This window comes from Thermochaetoides thermophila, assembly GCF_000221225.1.
Source record: "Thermochaetoides thermophila DSM 1495 unplaced genomic scaffold scf7180000011815, whole genome shotgun sequence".
Classification (NCBI taxonomy): domain Eukaryota; kingdom Fungi; phylum Ascomycota; class Sordariomycetes; order Sordariales; family Chaetomiaceae; genus Thermochaetoides; species Thermochaetoides thermophila.
The window spans coordinates 450932-469164 of NW_006383031.1; the positions used below are offsets into that span (position 1 = coordinate 450932).

The following is an 18233-nucleotide window of genomic DNA, read 5'->3' on the forward strand; positions in this document are numbered from 1 at the left end:
CCACGACCGATCCGCCACCGCTGATAAGGAGGTGAGCCTGGCCGATAAGAAAAGTCGGTGGAGCCTGGGCTGCACAAACAGTTTGTTAATCGCTTGTCGTCTCCGCATGCCGTTGGGTTCGTGCGGGGCATTCACTCCCAACAATTGTGAACACCACAATCAGCGAAAATTCAGCTCAAGTCAGAGAAAAAAAAATTCTAAATTTCATAATGCAAGCATGTCACCCTCAGTGAAAATGTCCAACAAAGCAACCTACGCCAGCCAGCTGCAACCTATCTGAATGGCTCATTGTTGTTGAGATGGTCGTTCGGATTAGCAATCAGTACCTCTCCTCAGCCAATCACCGACAGCAACCTCGGCATCGCATCCATCATCTGACCCTTCCGCCAGATGCCTACTGGGCTGCCGGAATGGGTCTCCGGCACTGGTTGTCTCTGGAGGCTGTCAATCGACCAATCATCGGCGTCAGCACCGACCCACATCCCCTCTTAGTCGACAACCAAAGCATTCGTGAGTAGAGCCCAACCGAAATGGCTACTGGGATATGGAAAATTCGAGAGTATTGCCGGTTGGTTTGCTGTCTGGACTCAGCCCTCCGTGTGTATGACGAAACACCGCAGTAAAAGGCAGATACACGGCGAGGAAGGCTTTTTGAGGAGAAGGTCCAAACAGATCCCCTAAATGCCCCATGTTTTTGACACATCTGTCACATCACCCCCGCCTTATATCAGATCTCAGCTGCACAGGAGCCCACACTAGGGCAGGACAATCTGAAACAAACAGAGCTGTCTAGCCCATGTGGAACATCCATAGGATGTACAACAGCCCACAAAACGGCCGGCCGAATCCCTACCTGCCGACTGAGGTCAGAGCCGGCCCGACCGTGGATCATGATCATGCTTGATAAGGGTGTGTTCAAACAATAGCATTCCTCGTATTTCCGTACTCCCTCCAATGTGTGAGAAGGTCGGGCACAAGGCTGCAAAATACGAGGCGCTAGTGGTTGCTGAAAGATGGCGAGGGGAAGATATCGAAATTCGTACAGCTGTGTGTGCCAGCTGACTAGTCATCCTCGAGCTTCATACACTAAGCAGAACGGCGGGTGGGTGTGATTATATCCACTGGCATGGTCATTCCTTGTCTGCGTGGAGATCTTTCACCAAATGCCGTAGAATTACACAGTACCTCCTCTTGATCTGAGGAAAGGGTCAATTCGACGGAACACTCTCCTCAACCATTTGAGGAGAATCAGAAACGGTCGTCTTGACGGAGCACCGGTACAATACGTTTACGACACGTCACGTTAGGTTTTTTACGCTCAAGTTTGAGAGCCTTACTTTTGAATATGCTGCCAGATGAGGCAGCTCTCGCGTTTGCCCGTCTGCCAGCCCTGTACGCATCGTTTGGATAGCATGCAAAACAACTCCTTGACAATGCTGGCACAGTGGCAGCGAGAACCGCACACCAGCCAAAACCGCGTTCCAAACCGTCGACCGCATCTCCCACAATGACGTCACCGGTTCGGCCCGCTAGACAACAACTAGGGCTCTCCATTCGTTATGATAGCACCTTAGTTCGGAGGATATCACTAGCCCGGAATATCCTGAAACAAGCGGGCCGGGGCAACAGCGTTTAGCTGGCCGAAAAGACGCATGCCATTGCCGCAGATCTGTCGATCTGCTTAGAGCCCGGGGAATAATTACTGCTCCTGACAGAGGCATGGGATTTACTGGGAATTCCCCATCTGACGCAGTGTGCTCAAATCGAGATGGCGAGTCATGTTTCTGACGACTTCCAGAACGATTCTGAGCCCAAAACCAAGGTTCAGCTGTCCAAAGAGCGCCTCGTGCAGGCAGCGTAGCGTCGAGGGTGGGTAGCGGGGAGTGTAGCAGCGAAGACGGAAAGGCGAGGAGAGAGAGAGCCCGAGACGTCTCTAACGTACAATGGAGCCACTCAGATCCAGGCCTCGAGGCTCAAATGAACGACCCGGGGCACTGGATCAGTCGCAAGGTGACGACGAGGTTGGATGATCAGGAGAGGTACGCAAGATGGGAAGGAGAGCCAAGACTTTGCGGACCCAGGTCAGCTGATGACGTCATCCGCCAAGACCACCGAAAGCCCTTTAGAAGAGGATAATTTTCTGTCGGTGTAATTCGGGACCGTAATGTGAGTCGGGACGAGTCGAGTAGTTGTGTCGAAGATTTGAATCAGTTACGATCTTTCTTTTTTTTTTTTTTTTGGGCTTGACGATAGTTGATCTTCAGCTAATATCAACGCAAGGAGCAGGGTGCCCGAGTTGGTAGTTTGCGATGCCGACCGTCGGTAGGATCCGCACCCACACAGACACAAGGCAAAACTCTAGAAATTTCTCCTCGCTGCTCTCATCACATCAGATCCCCTCCTAGAGGGGTTTACACCACCAACGCATTGCACCATATCGTTCCGCATAAACATCGCAGACCACAGCAACGATCTGGCCACGCTCCGCAGCCTGGCGGGGACGGTGGACGATTGGTGTCAAGTCTGCGCGCCATCGTGCAGTCTGGTGTGGATGTGAACTTCCACTCCAGCCACCAAATCTCCAGATAGGTGTTTTGACGTTGGGGCCATCGAGAGGAGGGCTTTTTTTTCCCTCGCTCGCCTTTGCTTTCCTCTGTGAGTGATACGAGGGGATCCGTCGTGACGTCATCGCGCATTTTGCCGATGCAAGCGGGATCCCCTGTCAGCCGAGCCGTGAGCCAACAAGCCCAACAAACACTCAGCAAAGCCCCACATTGTTCATTGCTGTCGGACCGTTAGTCGCCCCGGTGAGGGTTGCGACGGCTGTGGGTGTCTGCGACACGAGACGGATCTCGGTCAGCGAGATGTAGTATTTTTGGGGCATATCGTTGCCGGGTAAATGTCTGAAATCGCAGATGGGTAAAGTAAACAGATGAGAATATTTACAACTCACCAGCGTTTATCAACGGTTGCGGATGGCACAAAGACAGCGGTGTGCATCTGCGAAAATGAGCAAATCTGTGGACCGGCGGCTGATGCGAGTGAGGATGGATCGAGGATCGAGTAGGTGGGGACCGTATCTGTGGTTCGGACAGTTCTGATCACAGGTCACGGTACATGGCGCGAGGACTGCTGGCTGTCACACGGTCCGTTTTCTGCTGGAGGAGATCGGCGAACCCACGAAGTCGCGCACTGGTAACGAACAACGTCACTGGGTATCGACAACACGCACCAGATCCTCGCACTGCTCGTTCCTATTGGTCTGAGGCGATGCTGTTGTGGCTCTCGGTCGTAATCGTGGCGATATGATGGGAGCACAGCCATGGTGTCGTATGTAACGTGCGATGGGCGGATGTGCGAGACATCCATCGACGGGCGATGAGATTGGTGACGACCGGTCTTTGTTCATTTTTCCACGAACCCTTTAATTTTCAACTTTGGCCTATAGTTCAGGGCCCAGATCCTCTCAGTTGTTGCCACCTGTCTGAGTTTCAGCTCTCGACGAATCTTTTTTGTTGACTATTGAAAGTAGATACAAAACTAACCAAAACAAACGAACTGCAATACTGGCGCGAGCACACCCTTCCGCGGCATATCGACCCTTCGATCCGTTGCATGATGCAGACAGCCAAAACGAAACCATTTACGCAGGCAGGCAACGATACTGGTACCGGTACCAGTACTAGAACATCAGGCCAGTGGTCGCTGGTTCGCTGCTCGCTCGACTTCGGCGTGCTTCCCCGCTACCCCACCTGCCCACGGTCCACGGCCCCACTCAGTGCCATCATCTCTCCGCTTGACTTTTCCACTGTGTTCCTTTGCCCCCCTCCGCGCCATTCGCTCTTCCATCTGTCTCCCTATCTGCATGTCTCACAGAAGAGTCAGAGTCATAGCAGCCAGCAAACTACCATCTGTAAGTTTACTACTTAGCTGTCTGTAGCTGTTTGAGCTGAGGGGAGTTATCATTTTCTCTGCTCCTAACCCCACCTCCAAGACGTGAAGTGGCCGTTGTCGTGATTCCCCCCCCTGCTGTGTGTGCTCTAAATAGGAAAAATAGAAGACAAAAAGCTGTTCAAGTGGGGAGCGCATGCGCACCACGCAACAACGGTGTCGGGACCCGTCCTGACACGCGCGTATCGGTACAAGGGTGCCTGAGCCCGAGTGCTCTGGTCCATTTGATCCACGGGTGACGACGGGTGGTCCCATTTATAAGCTTAAGAAAGGGAGACACCTCAGACGCCCTACCCGACCAAGCATCCGACCATCCGCATCACGCGCCTCCAGTGCCCCAGCCCGACCCCAAACTTTTTTTTGTTTGCGGTTTGCGGGGAGTCAGCCAATTCAGTGGCTGTCAGAACGGCCTTCTTTTGCGCCGTCATATCCACCTCTTCCTCTCGTTTGCTACGCCTGCCCTCTGCCGTCTGACACCTGTCCTCTGCCGACGCTCGTTTGATCGGACTCGACTTTTCGATTCGAGAAGACTCGTCGCATACCAAACGTCACGGCACCTGGTCACAACAAACAGCTACTCATACAGGTATACGTGTGTTTGCGACAGCCATCAGAACCATAGCGCCGAGAACCGATCTTGCGAGTATTCGGACGAAGTCTACGGATTAGGATAGAGATCGAATACAAAGACACAGACGTCAAGTTTCATCGCATTACAGACCATCATTCTCATCCGTCCTGTCTATCTCTTTGGTCTACGTTAGCCTTACAAGGCCCATACATACAATAGCAATGTTCCGTCAAAGGCAAGTCAACAAAGATCATTTCGGCTTGCGTCGTCGCAGCAGCTGCTGACCCCTGCGATATAGGACAAGCTCACGAAAACCAGGCGAGGACCTGGTGGCCAACTTCAGACAACAGTTTCCTGAGGTGGTCGCAGCCACCTCGACAACAGGAGGACCAGCAAGGACAGTGACAACCGGTCAGCCAAGTTTGGCTGGTCCGGATAGGTATGCGTCACCTAGATAATATAAGAGTTTCGGTCAAAGACTAACATCGCCCAGATCCCAGTCCCTGAGCCAGGATATGTTCCGCGATCAGGATCCGACTCCCAGAGCCTCCAACGAGCCATGGCGGTTTACTCCGACATTACTGGACCCTGCCTCGTTCACCTTTAACTTCGCCAACTACAACTACTACACCGCGACGACCCCTGGAGGGACGAATACGCTCTACCATCCCCAGGCCGGCGACCTGCACACGCCGACGCTCGGCCTCGGGATGGGAACACCGCTATCCATGGCAACCTCGGGGGCCGCCATGCAGCCAGGCGCGACTTCGATGGACATGTCGTTCAATAATGGCTTTCCGCTCCCTCAATTTCCCAATCAGTTCAACCCCTTCGTCCCGACGACTGAACCCCAGCCTTCGCTCGCTCCGTCACATTTTCTGAGCCAGAACCCTGGCTTTGAGGCCATGGACCAAGACACAGCGCAGGCAGACTCGGATCACGACCAAGGCGACGATCAGTCAAGCACGATCGAGACTGCCTTTCAGCCTCAGTCGATTCCCGCGTTCCAGGCGGGGTCGTCCGACGCCGACAGGACAGCTCTACCCCCTGCATTTGCCGAAAAGTTCCGTTTCCACGCCGTCCTTCACGCCCCGACCGCGATGATCAGGCATCCCGATGAGATCCCTGTAACATATCTCAATAAGGGACAGAGTTATACCATTACCATCACCGACACCAACCAGCCTAGTCAGCCCATTACTCCAGGAACACGCTTCCGTACATACATCCGCGTATCGTTCGAAGAAGAACAGCAACGCCAGAAGCCAAACGTGTACTGGGGCTTGTGGAAGGAGGGTCGCGGTACCAGCGAGGCTCATCAACGCGGAGGCAAGCTCCAGGCCGTAGAATACGTAGAAACATCGTCGTCGCAGGTCGAGGACGACAAGAAGACGCGCATCGAGCTCGAAAGCTCGTCGTTCGACGGTTTCGCGGTCGTCTGGACGCCCCCGGCGTGCGACTCCGCCCCTGAATGTACCATCACCGTCCGTTTCAACTTCCTATCCACCGATTTTAGTCACTCCAAAGGTGTCAAGGGTATACCTGTGCGGTTATGTGCCAAGACCCAGCAGCTTCCCCCATCACAAGACTCGGCTGCTGCCTCGTCCTCGGATTACTCACAAGAAAACTCGGCCTACGAAGCCGAAATCAGCTACTGCATGGTGAAACTCTTCCGTGACCACGGTGCTGAGCGCAAGCTGTCCAACGACGTGGCCCACGTCCGCAAGATGATCGACAAGCTTAAGCAGCAGATCGCGCAGGCCGAGGCAGGCATGAAAGACGGCTCAAAACGGAAACGGAGCGCTGCGTCCCAGGCGCTAAAGGGAGCGCCTGACCTCCAGCGCCCTGGGAAGGTGCCCAAACATAAGCGCTCGTGGTCTATGTCATCTGTTAGTAGCGCCACGGATTCGGGACAACAGAGCCAGGGACAGCAGGGACAGCAGGGACAGCAGCAGCAGAGGATGAGTTCCCTCGAGGAGGATCTCAATGCCAAGTTGCAGTCGTTGCAGGATATGTTTACCAGCACGCGGCCCGTGTCGGTGTTTAGTTTGCGCGGCGACGCTTTGGATGATCCCGACCTGCACCCCGTCACCTTACCAGGCACAACCAGCGACGTGCACATCGACTTCCGAGACAATAGCGACTGGCGCAGTCACCGCTCATCGATCGCCGCCGACTCCTCGCTCTTGTCCCTCTCCCCCAGTTCAGCATCCATCAACTACCCTCAGCAAGCACAAGACGGCAACTTCGACCCTGACCAGCAGACGACTCGAGTGCCGAGACTCAACTCGAATGGAACGTCGATTACGGGATGGATTGATGCCCTTGGCGTGGACCCGTCGTATCGTCCGCCCCCAAGGCAGACTCCCAAGCCGGTGGCGTGTTTCTATGTTGCTCGGAGGAGTGATGGGCATGAAGCCTCAGGAGAGAAGATGGTTTACCGTGCCGTATACTTGTTCAAGAGGACGGTTTCTGACCTGGTGGAGAGGTTAGCGGGCAAGTTTGGGGGGTTCGATGCCAGGCTAGTTAGCCGGGTCGTTCGGGAGGTCGAAGGGAAAGGCTTGGAAGTCATCGTTGATGATGATGTCGTCAGGGAAATGAACGAGGGGATGGATTTCGTGATGGACGTGCGGCAGATTCCGAGCAATAATGGAGTGAATGGGATGAATGGTAATGGAAGCGGGGTCAAGAGGGAGAACTCGGAGAGCGAGTGGGGGGACGAGATGGTGCTGGATATGGATGCTGATGGGGAGGCGGATCCCTTATCGGATGATGGTTCGAGTCCTGGTGGAGGGGTGAGAGGGGTGAGGTATGAGATTCGGTTAAGGTGGTGAGGTTGATAAATGAAGAGTTTTGGTTATGATGGATTTGGGAACATGGTAAAAACGGCTGATGGATCAAAGCGAGTTGGGTAAGGTGCATTTCGTTTATATTTCTTTGGGTCTTTCAGATACCATTTCCTATCTCTCATTTAGTCCCTTTTTTTCTTGTTTTTTTTTTCGTGTCTCACACACGGAACGATGATTTCTTTCCTTTATCACGAAACGACGCTACGCATGGTTACGAGATGTCGGGAACATTTATGAGGCTTTTTTTTTCTTGCTATGTTGTTGATTGGAGCAAGCATACTCGTTTTGGTTACAAACATTGAAACACGCCCCTCCCTTCCCCTTCCACTCTCATGTATTCTTATGGGGTTCCTTTCCCCTTCCTGTTCATGGTTTTGTTATGATGCTCTTTATCATGATGATTGTATCATGATGATTGATGAATAAGCACGGAAACAGACGGAGAAAGATGATATGTATTTTCATGCATGACTTAGACAGATGGTTCGCACTACATGTACTTACATTAGGTATGTACTATGCGATGATGATGCTCATGAGCTTCAGAGATGGGAGGTGAGAGGGGAGGTGGACTTTTTGTTGACTAGGTAGGCAGGCAGGTAATGGTATTAATGCTCTGAATAGTTTGTGTGCTTATGGGTGTGATATATTTGGTGTTCGATGTGCTCAAGAGATGGTCATTTCACTATTTGAACTTTCCTCCCTGACGTATGTTGGCGAGTTATATATATCCTGCGTTGGGGGTATTCCCATCAATGGCCCCGATGTTTCCCGTCATTGACGGAAATGATGTGTCATTGTGAACCTGTGTAACCGTCCAGGAGTTTGCGTCTCTGGATGTCGAGGTCTAGTTTGATTTTCGGACAAAAAAAACTAAAGGTTGTCAGAGAAATGTTATACTCCTAAGTAGGCTAAATCAAAACGAGTGAGCCAGCAGTATCATGTTATAGCAGCGCCTGAGACTGCTCCTGGTAAAGCTCATGTAGTCTGCGGAATTTGGTTGGTGCCAGCTTGATGCTTCGTCAGCCGGAAACCCCACGAGCTGCCTTCCCAGCCATGTGGTACACCAGCCAGCACACGTCCTCTGAGTGTCGTAGTGTCCACTGGACACAATTACACGGGAGCACCCTAGCTAAACTACCTAGCCATACCGGAACACTACGACGTATTGTTTGGGCAAAGTGAAGTGTGGTCACGTTAGATAAATTCGGTGCACGACGAATCTAGCATTAGAGATGGCATCTCCTGTAGCAGCTGGCCCCGTCCTTGGCCTTTAGCTAGACGGTGTAGCCAGAGCTGACGCTAAACCTGGTGAGGTGCGCTTCCAGTTACACAACGACCCGACCGGCTTGGTTCGGCATTCGGCAATGGGAGGGCCAGTGGATGCGCTCTAGGAATCCTTGCCCCAGCGTGCGGTTAAGGTGGCCAGCGTAGGGCAGAGTTGGCCCCTGCACGGAGGAGAGTTGAAAAAAATCAGGTAAAAAGTTAATTGGAAAAAGTTAGTTGGAAAGTCGGTCCGAAAAGTTAGTCGAGGAAGTCAACATATAAAGCATCGACAAAATCAGTAAGAGAAGTTAGTTGAACAAGTTAGGAAAAAAAAGTCGGTTGAAGAAGTCAGTCAAGAATAGTTAGTTTTATCACGACAAACAGGGTGTATCAGGAGGGAAAAGTAGTATCAAGCACAAAGAACTAATAAAGACGCGGCTCACGCAGGTCCGAAACGGTCAATAGGAAAACAAGACCAAAAGTTACTGACAAAGAAGGGCCTGCGGTAGAAAGAAGAAGGGATCATCAGTTCATAGGGCAGATAGATCGCTCATGGGAGAAGGAGACGAAGAACTCCCCAGTCAGCAATAGAAAAAGCTGTACAAAATCAACTAATTACCGCAGTGACCCTGAGTTTGTGTGGGAATTCTTGTCTCTCAAATCCATAAGCCTTTAGCCGAATCCGAAACCCTCGGAGGAGGGCTAGGTGGATCGTCACATAGTTGAGACAAAAGTTGGATTTTTTTGGAAAAAAAAAGTTGAAGAGCCTAGTCGACGTCAGCTCAAATAGTTAAAGATGTCGATCAAAGTTGAAGGACCTAGTTGAAAAACCGAAAAAATGCTAAAGTTCGTTAAAGAAGTTGGTTAGAGAACTTGCTTATAACTAAAAGTCAATCAAAGAGTTAGCATATTGGCCAGCTATTAGGTTAGATATCCTGTCACAACTAAGAGGGAGTACCTCGCCAGAAAAGTGGGATAAAACACAAAGGACACATAAAGACGCGGTTCACGCGATATTCCAAACGACCAACAAGAAACAAAGGGTTTCTGACTAATGGTTGTCAGAGCTAGGAACTGATGAAGGACTAAAAGCTCCCTGGGAGAAGAGACAAGGAAGGATTCTGAGTATCTAGGGCAGATAAATTCCTCGCAGCAGGAAAGGTACGAAAGAACTCCCAAGTCAGCAATCCAACAGTTGCCCAAGACAACTGGTGACCACAGTGCTCTCGAGTCTGTGTGAGAACTTCTGTCTCTCAGATCCTTAAGCCTTGAACCGGATCCCAACCCGTCTCAGGAAGGCTGCCTGGATCGCCATATATTCTCTATATTGTGACTTATAAGTGATAATGTTATAACTTAGAGAACTTTACTAGTTTTCAATTTCCAGCAATAAGCCAGTTGAGCTAAGAGGCAGGAAAGCAAGCAAAGCTATCCTCGTCCCCTGAAAGCTCAATATAGAGAAGGCTTCTCCTAGAACTCCCAAAGACAGTGTATTGCGAGACAATCGCGGTCTTTTTTTTTTCATTTAGGAAAAGGTAACCTAAGTTACTGATACAGTATCCAAATTATAGGGGATTCCAAACTTTGACTTAGAAAACATATTAGATCCAGCACAATATGTAGTGCTCTGAAAAGTTGGACATAGATATAGCTCGTAGCTACTCTGGGTTCTAATAAAGCTTCTCTGCACTAAGGGCTTCAGAGGCTTCGAACCCCCGTTTATTAGGAGAGTAGGCATTAGGTGTTTGAGCAGTTGTCTCAAGCGCCCAGGGTCAACTTTTGCTGGTTGAAGGGCTTGATAGGATGACAGTAACAGGAGCCACAAACAAGCCCCAATTAGCATTCTGATACCTTGCATTACGCTTAAGGTGATTGGCGACGTTGATGCGGCTGAACAAGGTTGTCCAAACAAGAGTTAGCGCGGCCTGGGGGTGATCCGTGCGGTAGGGCTACAACACTCTCGCACTGGGCTCCCCACAATCGATCGGATTCTTCCGACTGCCGGCCTTACTTGGGCCCAGAATGCTGGCTGGGAGAGAACAGGGGTTTGTCACCATTAGAGCTTCTGGGTTTGTGAAGTTTTTTTGGGATTATGAAAAAAAAAAAGAAAATGTGCTTGACAGCTACGCAATTTGATCATATTGCTGCTTATCACGGGTTCCTTTTTGCATGCCGGAAATTCCCTTCCGTTGGCTCCTGTTCTAACCTGTGACAAGCCACACTCTGCCAGCCAATTGTGCTCTCACCCTCCTTAGCACAGTGATCAACAGCTTAAGAAGGAACATTTGATGAATCACAGCTCTGCAATGAAATGAGACCATTAGAACAAATTGCCTGGGTTTAATAAGGATGCAAGAGATGCACAGCGCTTGATGTTCCCATCGGTTGTGATCTGAATTAACCCTTCTTCTGGGCCCGTGACGTCATCACAGGCATTTCCAGGGTCCTCTTCATCCCACCAGGCATCTGAGCGTGCCGTCAGGGACGTTAGTTACAATATGTTCAGCAGTGAGAGTTTCCCTGCAGATGTCAGTCTTGATTCGTTAACAAAGAGAGAACTCTTCAGTCACACCTTACTGAGACCAAACTTCAAGGATATCAGGAATTTGAATCTTTCAGTCAAGAGGTGTGGATCAAACAGGCCACTATGAGCTGAGATCCTTACGGTTCAAGATACGTACCCAGGGATCCAAGAATCAGTTTCTCTGCGACTGCCCTTTTCACTTACAAAAGTTGATCAAAGTTGGTTGACTTTTTCTTTCCTGGTGTAAAGAGCCGGTCGCCCCCCCCCAAGTCGGCCCACAGTTGATTGTCCCAAAGTCGGTTACAAGAAGTCTGTCAACCATTGTTTGAGTTAGCAAGTTGGTGATGCATCATGCCCCCAGGTATCTTATCACTAGACGAAATGCTTCTGTAACTCGTGAGCGGAAAACTCAGAGACTCATTGGCACACTTTGCGGTCATGTAAGGCCACTTTGCCATCGTAAGTTTCAGAATCATGGTCGGGGTCAGGGGCCAGCATGTAATCTGTACTATGTTGGATGCTATGTTTCTGTGACAGGACTTGGATGCCTTCATGATCTAAATGACTTATCGGAGACCCAGCGGAATCCTGTGATCTGTTGGCTGTCCTCAATTCACGTCCTCATTGTGGTGCTTGTGGTCAAGAGATGGAATAGCACCAGGGTACGTACTTAGCCTGGATTTGCCCCAGAATCCACATTTGGCGGGAGATGTGGGGCATAAGGCTCCTCCACCCAATCAGAATGTTGAAACGACACAAGCCAACACAGCAACGCCGCAAGCCACGACGAAGCACAAGCCTGAGATAAAAAAATAGGTCATGACAGTGTGGAGCCGATCCTGATCGCTGGTGCGTGTGTGTGCGTGTGGTGTCTCGCCCATGCTGCCACCCACTGCAGCAGCGCCGCCGGCTGCCCGCTGCCGTGTCCGCCTTCTCTCGACCCTTTCCTCTCTCCTCGCCTTCCCCGTCCCTCCCTTCCTGCCCAGGCCCATCAACACGCACCGCCTCCGCCAATCTTCCCCAAGGGCGCCTCTGTTCTTCTCTTTTGTTCCCCGTCTTCTTCTTCTCTGTCGGTCGGCTTTTTTTTTCTTTCGCAAAAAGCGGGTTTCAAATTTCCCCTGCCGCAGCAACAGACCTCGTCGTCCCATCTGCCGCGTCTTTGTGTGCCGAGCCCATCAAAGACCACCTGAGTGCCCGACATCCTGTCTGTCTGCTGCTCTCCCCGTTGTCTCGTTCCGTCTGCCCGTCTGCCGTCACGGAGTCGAGCTACATCACCAGCATTACAGGACATCTTTGGCTTTGCTGCCTCACGTGTGTGTGTGTGTGTGTGTGCCCGCCGCATTCTTCGCGCCCCCCGCTGCTCGTCCCACGTCACGGCTGCTGCTGCGTTGGCCAGAGTCAGTCCCTGACTGCCGTTGATCTGGTGTTGACGCTCGAAAGACGCGCATCACCCATTCGGCTGCGTTCAGCTTCTGAACACTTGACTGATTATTTTATCTCCCTTTTTGTGGCAGGCGCTTCTAGCAAGTCGAACTCTGATCCATCTTAACCCATCGACATCCGTTGTTGTTACGGTTGAGCCAAGCACATTCACACATCGCACACGTGTCTATCGCAGGCCCGCCTATCCAAGAAAGAAGCGCGGTAGTTCTTCAAGCCAACCAACCCGAGAAGAAGACTTGATTGACACCCCATTTGGAACACTTTACTGCTATCGCGACAACCTGTGGCTTTGACTAGTCATGGCGAATCCGTTGCAGTTTGCTTACCGGACCCAGAAGACCATCGGCGTCTTTGATGCCGCGCCGGCCTACCGAGCCGTCCCTGGATTCGCAAAGCCCGAGGGGAACACGCGGTGTTGTGGGTACTCGCCCTGTGGCCGCTTCTTCGCCTATGCCACCAATGAGGCCGTCGTGGTCGTCGACACTCCCAGTGGCCACGTCTGGACCACCCTCCCGGTGCCCAACGTCTACGAGCTTGGCTTTTCGCCTCGCGGCACCTACCTCAGCACGTGGGAGCGCCCATCCAAGGACGAGAATGGCGATGCCAATAAGAACTTGAAGGTTTGGCGCACTGTCGAGGACCTTGCTCCTGGTGCCCAGAAGCAGCCCGTCGGCCAGTGGGTCCAGAAGTCGCAGTCGGGCTGGAACCTTCAGTACAGCGACGATGAGAAGTATTGCGCGCGCATGGTTACCAACGAGATACAGTTCTACCGGAGCGAAGACCTCTCGACGGTTTGGAGCAAGCTCCGCGTCGAGGGCGTTACCGACTTTGCCCTCGCTCCGGGCAAGAACCAAAACGTGGCCGTGTTCGTTCCCGAGCGCAAGGTATGTACACCGAGAGGGTCTTATACGCAAGCGGGCTAACAGCTTCCAGGGCCAACCCGCTGCTGTCAAGGTTTACAACGTCCCCCTTTTCAATAGCCCGGTCTCTCAAAAGACCTTTTTCAAGGGCGACAAGGTTCAACTCAAGTGGAACGGTCTGGGTACTGCGCTGATTGTGTTGGCGCAAACGGACGTTGACAAGTCGAACAAGAGCTACTATGGCGAGACCACCATGTACTTGCTCACCGCCAACGGCGCCTTTGACGCGCGCATCACTCTGGACAAGGAGGGCCCGATCCACGATGTCGCCTGGTCGCCCAACTCGACCGAGTTCGGCGTCGTGTATGGCTACATGCCGTCCAAAACCACCATCTTCAACCACCGCGGCATTGCCAACCACACCTTCCCGATCGCCCCTCGCAACACCATCATCTTCTCGCCCACTGGTCGCTTCGCCCTGATTGCCGGCTTTGGCAACCTGGCTGGTCAGATCGACGTATACGACCTTGACAAGGGCTACCGCAAGATCTGCACCATCGAGAGCGGCAACCCAAGCGTCTGCGCTTGGAGCCCCGACAGCAAGTATATCATGACTGCCACCACGTCCCCTCGGCTGCGTGTCGACAACGGCGTCAAGCTCTGGCACGTCAGCGGCGCCCTCATGTACAACGAGGACATGGTTGAGTTGTACAACGTCATGTGGCGTCCGGCTCCTCCTTCTAGCTTCCCGGCGAACGAGGATCCGTTGACCCCCGTTCCCAGCGCGCACCCATCGGCCGCTGAATATCTTAGCAAGGCGAAGGCGCCGGCCAAGGCAGTTGGCGTTTACCGCCCTCCTGGTGCTCGCGGCACCAGCACTCCTCTCCATTTCAAGCGGGAGGATGAGGGCGGTGCTGCCCATACCGTCAGCAACGGCACTTCGAACATTGGCGCCAATGGATTTGGTCGTCCCCGGAACCAGGTCCCTGGTGCTGAGCCCGCTCAGCGCACCGTTCCTGGTGCCATCGCTGCTGACGGTGAGAACCTGTCCAAGACCGCTCTCAAAAACAAGAAGAAACGCAACAGGAAGAAGGAGGGCGGTGCTGGTGGTGATGCCAACGCTTCCGACGGCCACCTGGCTCCTCCATCGGACGGCTCTGCGGGTAATGCCCAGAACCGTCGGGACCGTAGCCGGACGCGGAACAACAACGGTGATGGGCAGCAACAGCAAAAGGGCAACAACGCCGACAACAACCGCAAGCCCAGCACTGAGCCATCTGCACCCGCGGCTGCTGCATCCACTCCCGCTGAGACCGCTTCGCCCGCGCAGACTCAAGCCCCTACGAATCCGAACGCGAAGAAGATTCGCAGCCTGCAAAAGAAGATCCGCGCGATAGAGGACCTGGAGATGCGCCTTGCGGGCGGCGAGAAGCTCGAGGATACGCAGATCAAGAAGATTCAGACTAAGGCTGCTGTGCTGAAGGAGCTGGAGGCCCTGGAGAGGGAGGCTGTTGCAGCGTAAGCGGTGATCTGAGCAGTCTGTGGAATATGTTGGAAGGAGAGGATTCTGGGCTGTGTTTTTAGGTGGGTGGGGAGGGTTGTGATGATGTGGGCGAGCCTTGACTGGCTCTCTCGGGTCATTGCGTTCCACGTGGGCTGGCTGCTTTGACCCGCAGCAGGACTACGCGATTTCCCATCCACCTTGATGGACCTGGAAGGACAAGAGAACAGACAGGGACTCTTAATATGGCCTGGCTGACTCGGCTTTGTTTTGCCGCTGTTTTGGGATACAAACAGCCGCTGGTTAGCAATGCCAGTCGGTCACTAGGTCCGTGGTGCTTTCAAGGCGTAGATAGAAACCGAAGATAACCTATGAAGAGCCTCTGCTACCTTTTCATGGAGGTTTAAAGGTTGAGTTCGTGGAAAGCAGCCCCCCTTTGCTCATAGCCCTGTGCGCTCGATGATTCTTCGATGATTCTTCGATCTAACACCGATCAAAAACTGAACTATCTCACTCTCTTCTAAGTTATCCACACAACCCTAACCCTCTGGGTGAAGAAGACAAGGGATAACCAACATCCAAGTCGGTCAGCCACCATCCTGCGTATGGTACTTGCGATAAGCATTCAACCGAGAGTCCAGAATCACCAAAGGCCCCACGCATCAGTCAACCAGAACCGAATGGTGGGCTCCATGACTGTTTTGGTTTCACCATCATGTCTCATTGCAATACACTCTTCACCCTATCCGATGCCTTTCCTGTCACCCTAGTCGCCACCACAGCTTTTAAGCTATCTCGGGGCTCATTAAACGGTTGTCGTAAAACTCGCAACTCTGACCAAGATAACCCAGTTTTTTTTTTTTTTTCCTCCCTTGGTGTCTCTAGGTACCCAAGTCCACTATCCGGAGATTCACCCAATGCCTTATTGTGACTCTGGTGAATGGGTTGTCTGGCCTTGTCACATCAGTCCGTGCAAACCCCTCCGACTCAGCGCTGTTAACTTTTTGTATATTCCTCCGCTTCAGCCATCTTTGCGCTACAAACTCCTAGCCTAGTGCCATGAGCATCATTTCCTCACTCTCCGACTCCATCTACTTTCCAAGCAGCGGCACCAGCACAACGGTGTCTGGCGTTTCCGGTCTTCTAGTCGATAGGAAATGGTATCGTACATGCGAGGATTGGATCCGGTTTCCGCGACGTACAGCTCGAGGACGCAATTGTGGCACCGGGCCGCGGCCGCTCATGGACATATCCCTCCGGGTGTTGGCAGACAGCATCTCTGATGTGGATGGCGAGGCACTGCAAGACCTCCCGCCAACGGCGAGAGAATGGCTGTGGAAGGAGCTGACCGCGCGGTAGGGGTTCTCTCGTTGGCTGGCCGGGATGGTAGTCGATTCACTGGGACTGTTGCTGACAACCTAATGGTAGAAATATACCATTCCATGCCTGGAACTCACTCTCTCGCTGCATGAAGGAGGATGCGTTGCAAGAAGCAGTCGAACGGCTGTGTGACGCAAAACGCCGTGACGACGAGATCACAATCCCTATGGAAGCCCAGCGATACTGTCTCGAGATTGTCGATCCTCCGTGCGAACTCTCCGTCTACACGGAGCCGCTCTCAAGATGCACAGACTGCCTAACCTACCTGACCATCGACAATATCGAGCACTTCGACTCCCGTCAGCTGCTTTCCCTGGCTAACCTTCGTGGATTGGCTGTTCTCGAGCTGATCGAACGCGAAGACGCCGCAAGCGGTGCGATCCATGATAGAGTGATCAAGGGCTGGAGTGAGATGAAGCCGGAACCGTTTGCTTCGTTGCGAGTCCTGAAGATTGTGACAACGACAGAGGATATCTCGCAACAGTCGCTTGAGTATGCGATGCATTTCCCCCGGTTGGAGATCTTTGATATTGCGGGACCAAATGCATTCTCGTGGTTTAAAGTAGCCGAGCACATTAGAGGATGGAAGAAGGTGGCTTTCAAACTTCGGGAGCCCCATCTTTTGACGTATATGCGGGCGTTTCTACCCGGGTCGGTCTTGCGTAAAGTTGATCTCGCTGGCCTTGGTTATCATGAGGCTTTGACACTCAGGGACTTGAAGCTAGTGTTCGAGAACAGTAAAACTCCAATCCAGATCGTGTACCATCCTCGAACAAGTTCATCGCCTCAGAGTTTGGAACAGGGTGAGCAGGAAGAAGAGACGGGAGAGAAGAACGCGGCACAACATCCGATTGAGAACCCCTCCGGTGACTCTAGAAGTTGGAAGTTGGCAGCAGAAGAATACAAACGCTGGTTCAAGCCCGCAAACTCTCCGTTACCGCCGGCGTCTACGCCGGAGGGGACGGATAACGATATATTCTGGTTTCTCGCATTTCTCGACCAGAACAGCAGAAAGGCAGATGACGAAGCCGGCCGAGTCCAAGCAGAGGCTGCCGGGATTCCTCTACCGCGAGAGCGATTTGTGAGTCTTCGATTGCGCCATCGAGGACCATCTTTCCTTAGTCCGAGGAGAAGTGTTTTTGCCCGAGATTGGAGCGTGCAAGGCTCGAAAGGAAGAGATGGTGATAACAAAGAACCTCAAGTTTCATCATCAAGGACAACAGGCAAGACATCACGCGGGAGAAGCACTTCGGACTTGCGGCCACGAAAACGCAAAGCGGTGAATGTAGGAGACTTGTTGGCTACGCTGGAGGGCTCCTAGAGGGAACGGGGTATGAGGCTTGGGGCTGAGGTTGATCTGAGACAGGCAACATTGAGCTCTGATCAATATTTAGAGAGTTCAACCACACGGTAATAGAGCCTCTCTCCCCCTTCAGCACATCCCCCCCCCCTCCTCCACATCTTTTTCTCCGATTCATACTGTTCTTTCATCTTAAAATATATTCAAGCCCGAGTAGCACATGGAAGACGTGCTGTACCAACAAGACCAGACCAGGAACCCTCTGTCTACATGCTACATACAAAGCGTAGGGAACTCCAGTCAGCAGATGAGTACTGCAGATAAGGTCAGACTACGATCTATAGTTGATGTGTGGAATGTCTCCAACAAAAATTTCTCCGGCCCCGATATGCAGCATAAGGCGTCAGGGACAGAGGGTAAGTGAAGGAATTGTTCTATCCTCCCGTTTCCCCTCCAGACAGCCATGGTGTAAGACTTAATCCAGAGTGAATAAGAAGGAATGAGTTTTGAATGATTGGAAAAAGAAAAGAGAGAGAGAGAGAGAGAGAGAGAGAGAGAGAGAGAGAGAGAGAGAGAGAGAGAGAGAGA

At 52.3% G+C, this 18233-nt stretch overlaps 3 protein-coding genes across 3 annotated transcripts; all 3 read left to right on the plus strand.

Annotated features, from left to right (window-relative positions):
• Positions 1-3618: 3618 nt before the first annotated feature.
• CTHT_0017400 (uncharacterized protein) lies at positions 3619-7356 on the plus strand (the record flags this gene model as incomplete). Its single annotated transcript, XM_006692179.1, has 3 exons — positions 3619-3913; positions 4841-4961; positions 5016-7356. 3 exons carry the CDS (start codon positions 3619-3621, stop codon positions 7354-7356), a joined length of 2757 nt encoding a protein of 918 aa, XP_006692242.1.
• Positions 7357-12903: 5547 nt separating this feature from the next.
• Positions 12904-14986, plus strand: CTHT_0017410 (putative eukaryotic translation initiation factor; the record flags this gene model as incomplete). The annotated part of the gene is made up of 2 exons (XM_006692180.1): positions 12904-13488; positions 13538-14986. 2 exons carry the CDS (start codon positions 12904-12906, stop codon positions 14984-14986), a joined length of 2034 nt encoding a protein of 677 aa, XP_006692243.1.
• Positions 14987-16024: 1038 nt separating this feature from the next.
• Positions 16025-17695, plus strand: CTHT_0017420 (uncharacterized protein; the record flags this gene model as incomplete). The annotated part of the gene is made up of 3 exons (XM_006692181.1): positions 16025-16320; positions 16394-17426; positions 17561-17695. 3 exons carry the CDS (start codon positions 16025-16027, stop codon positions 17693-17695), a joined length of 1464 nt encoding a protein of 487 aa, XP_006692244.1.
• Positions 17696-18233: the final 538 nt, after the last annotated feature.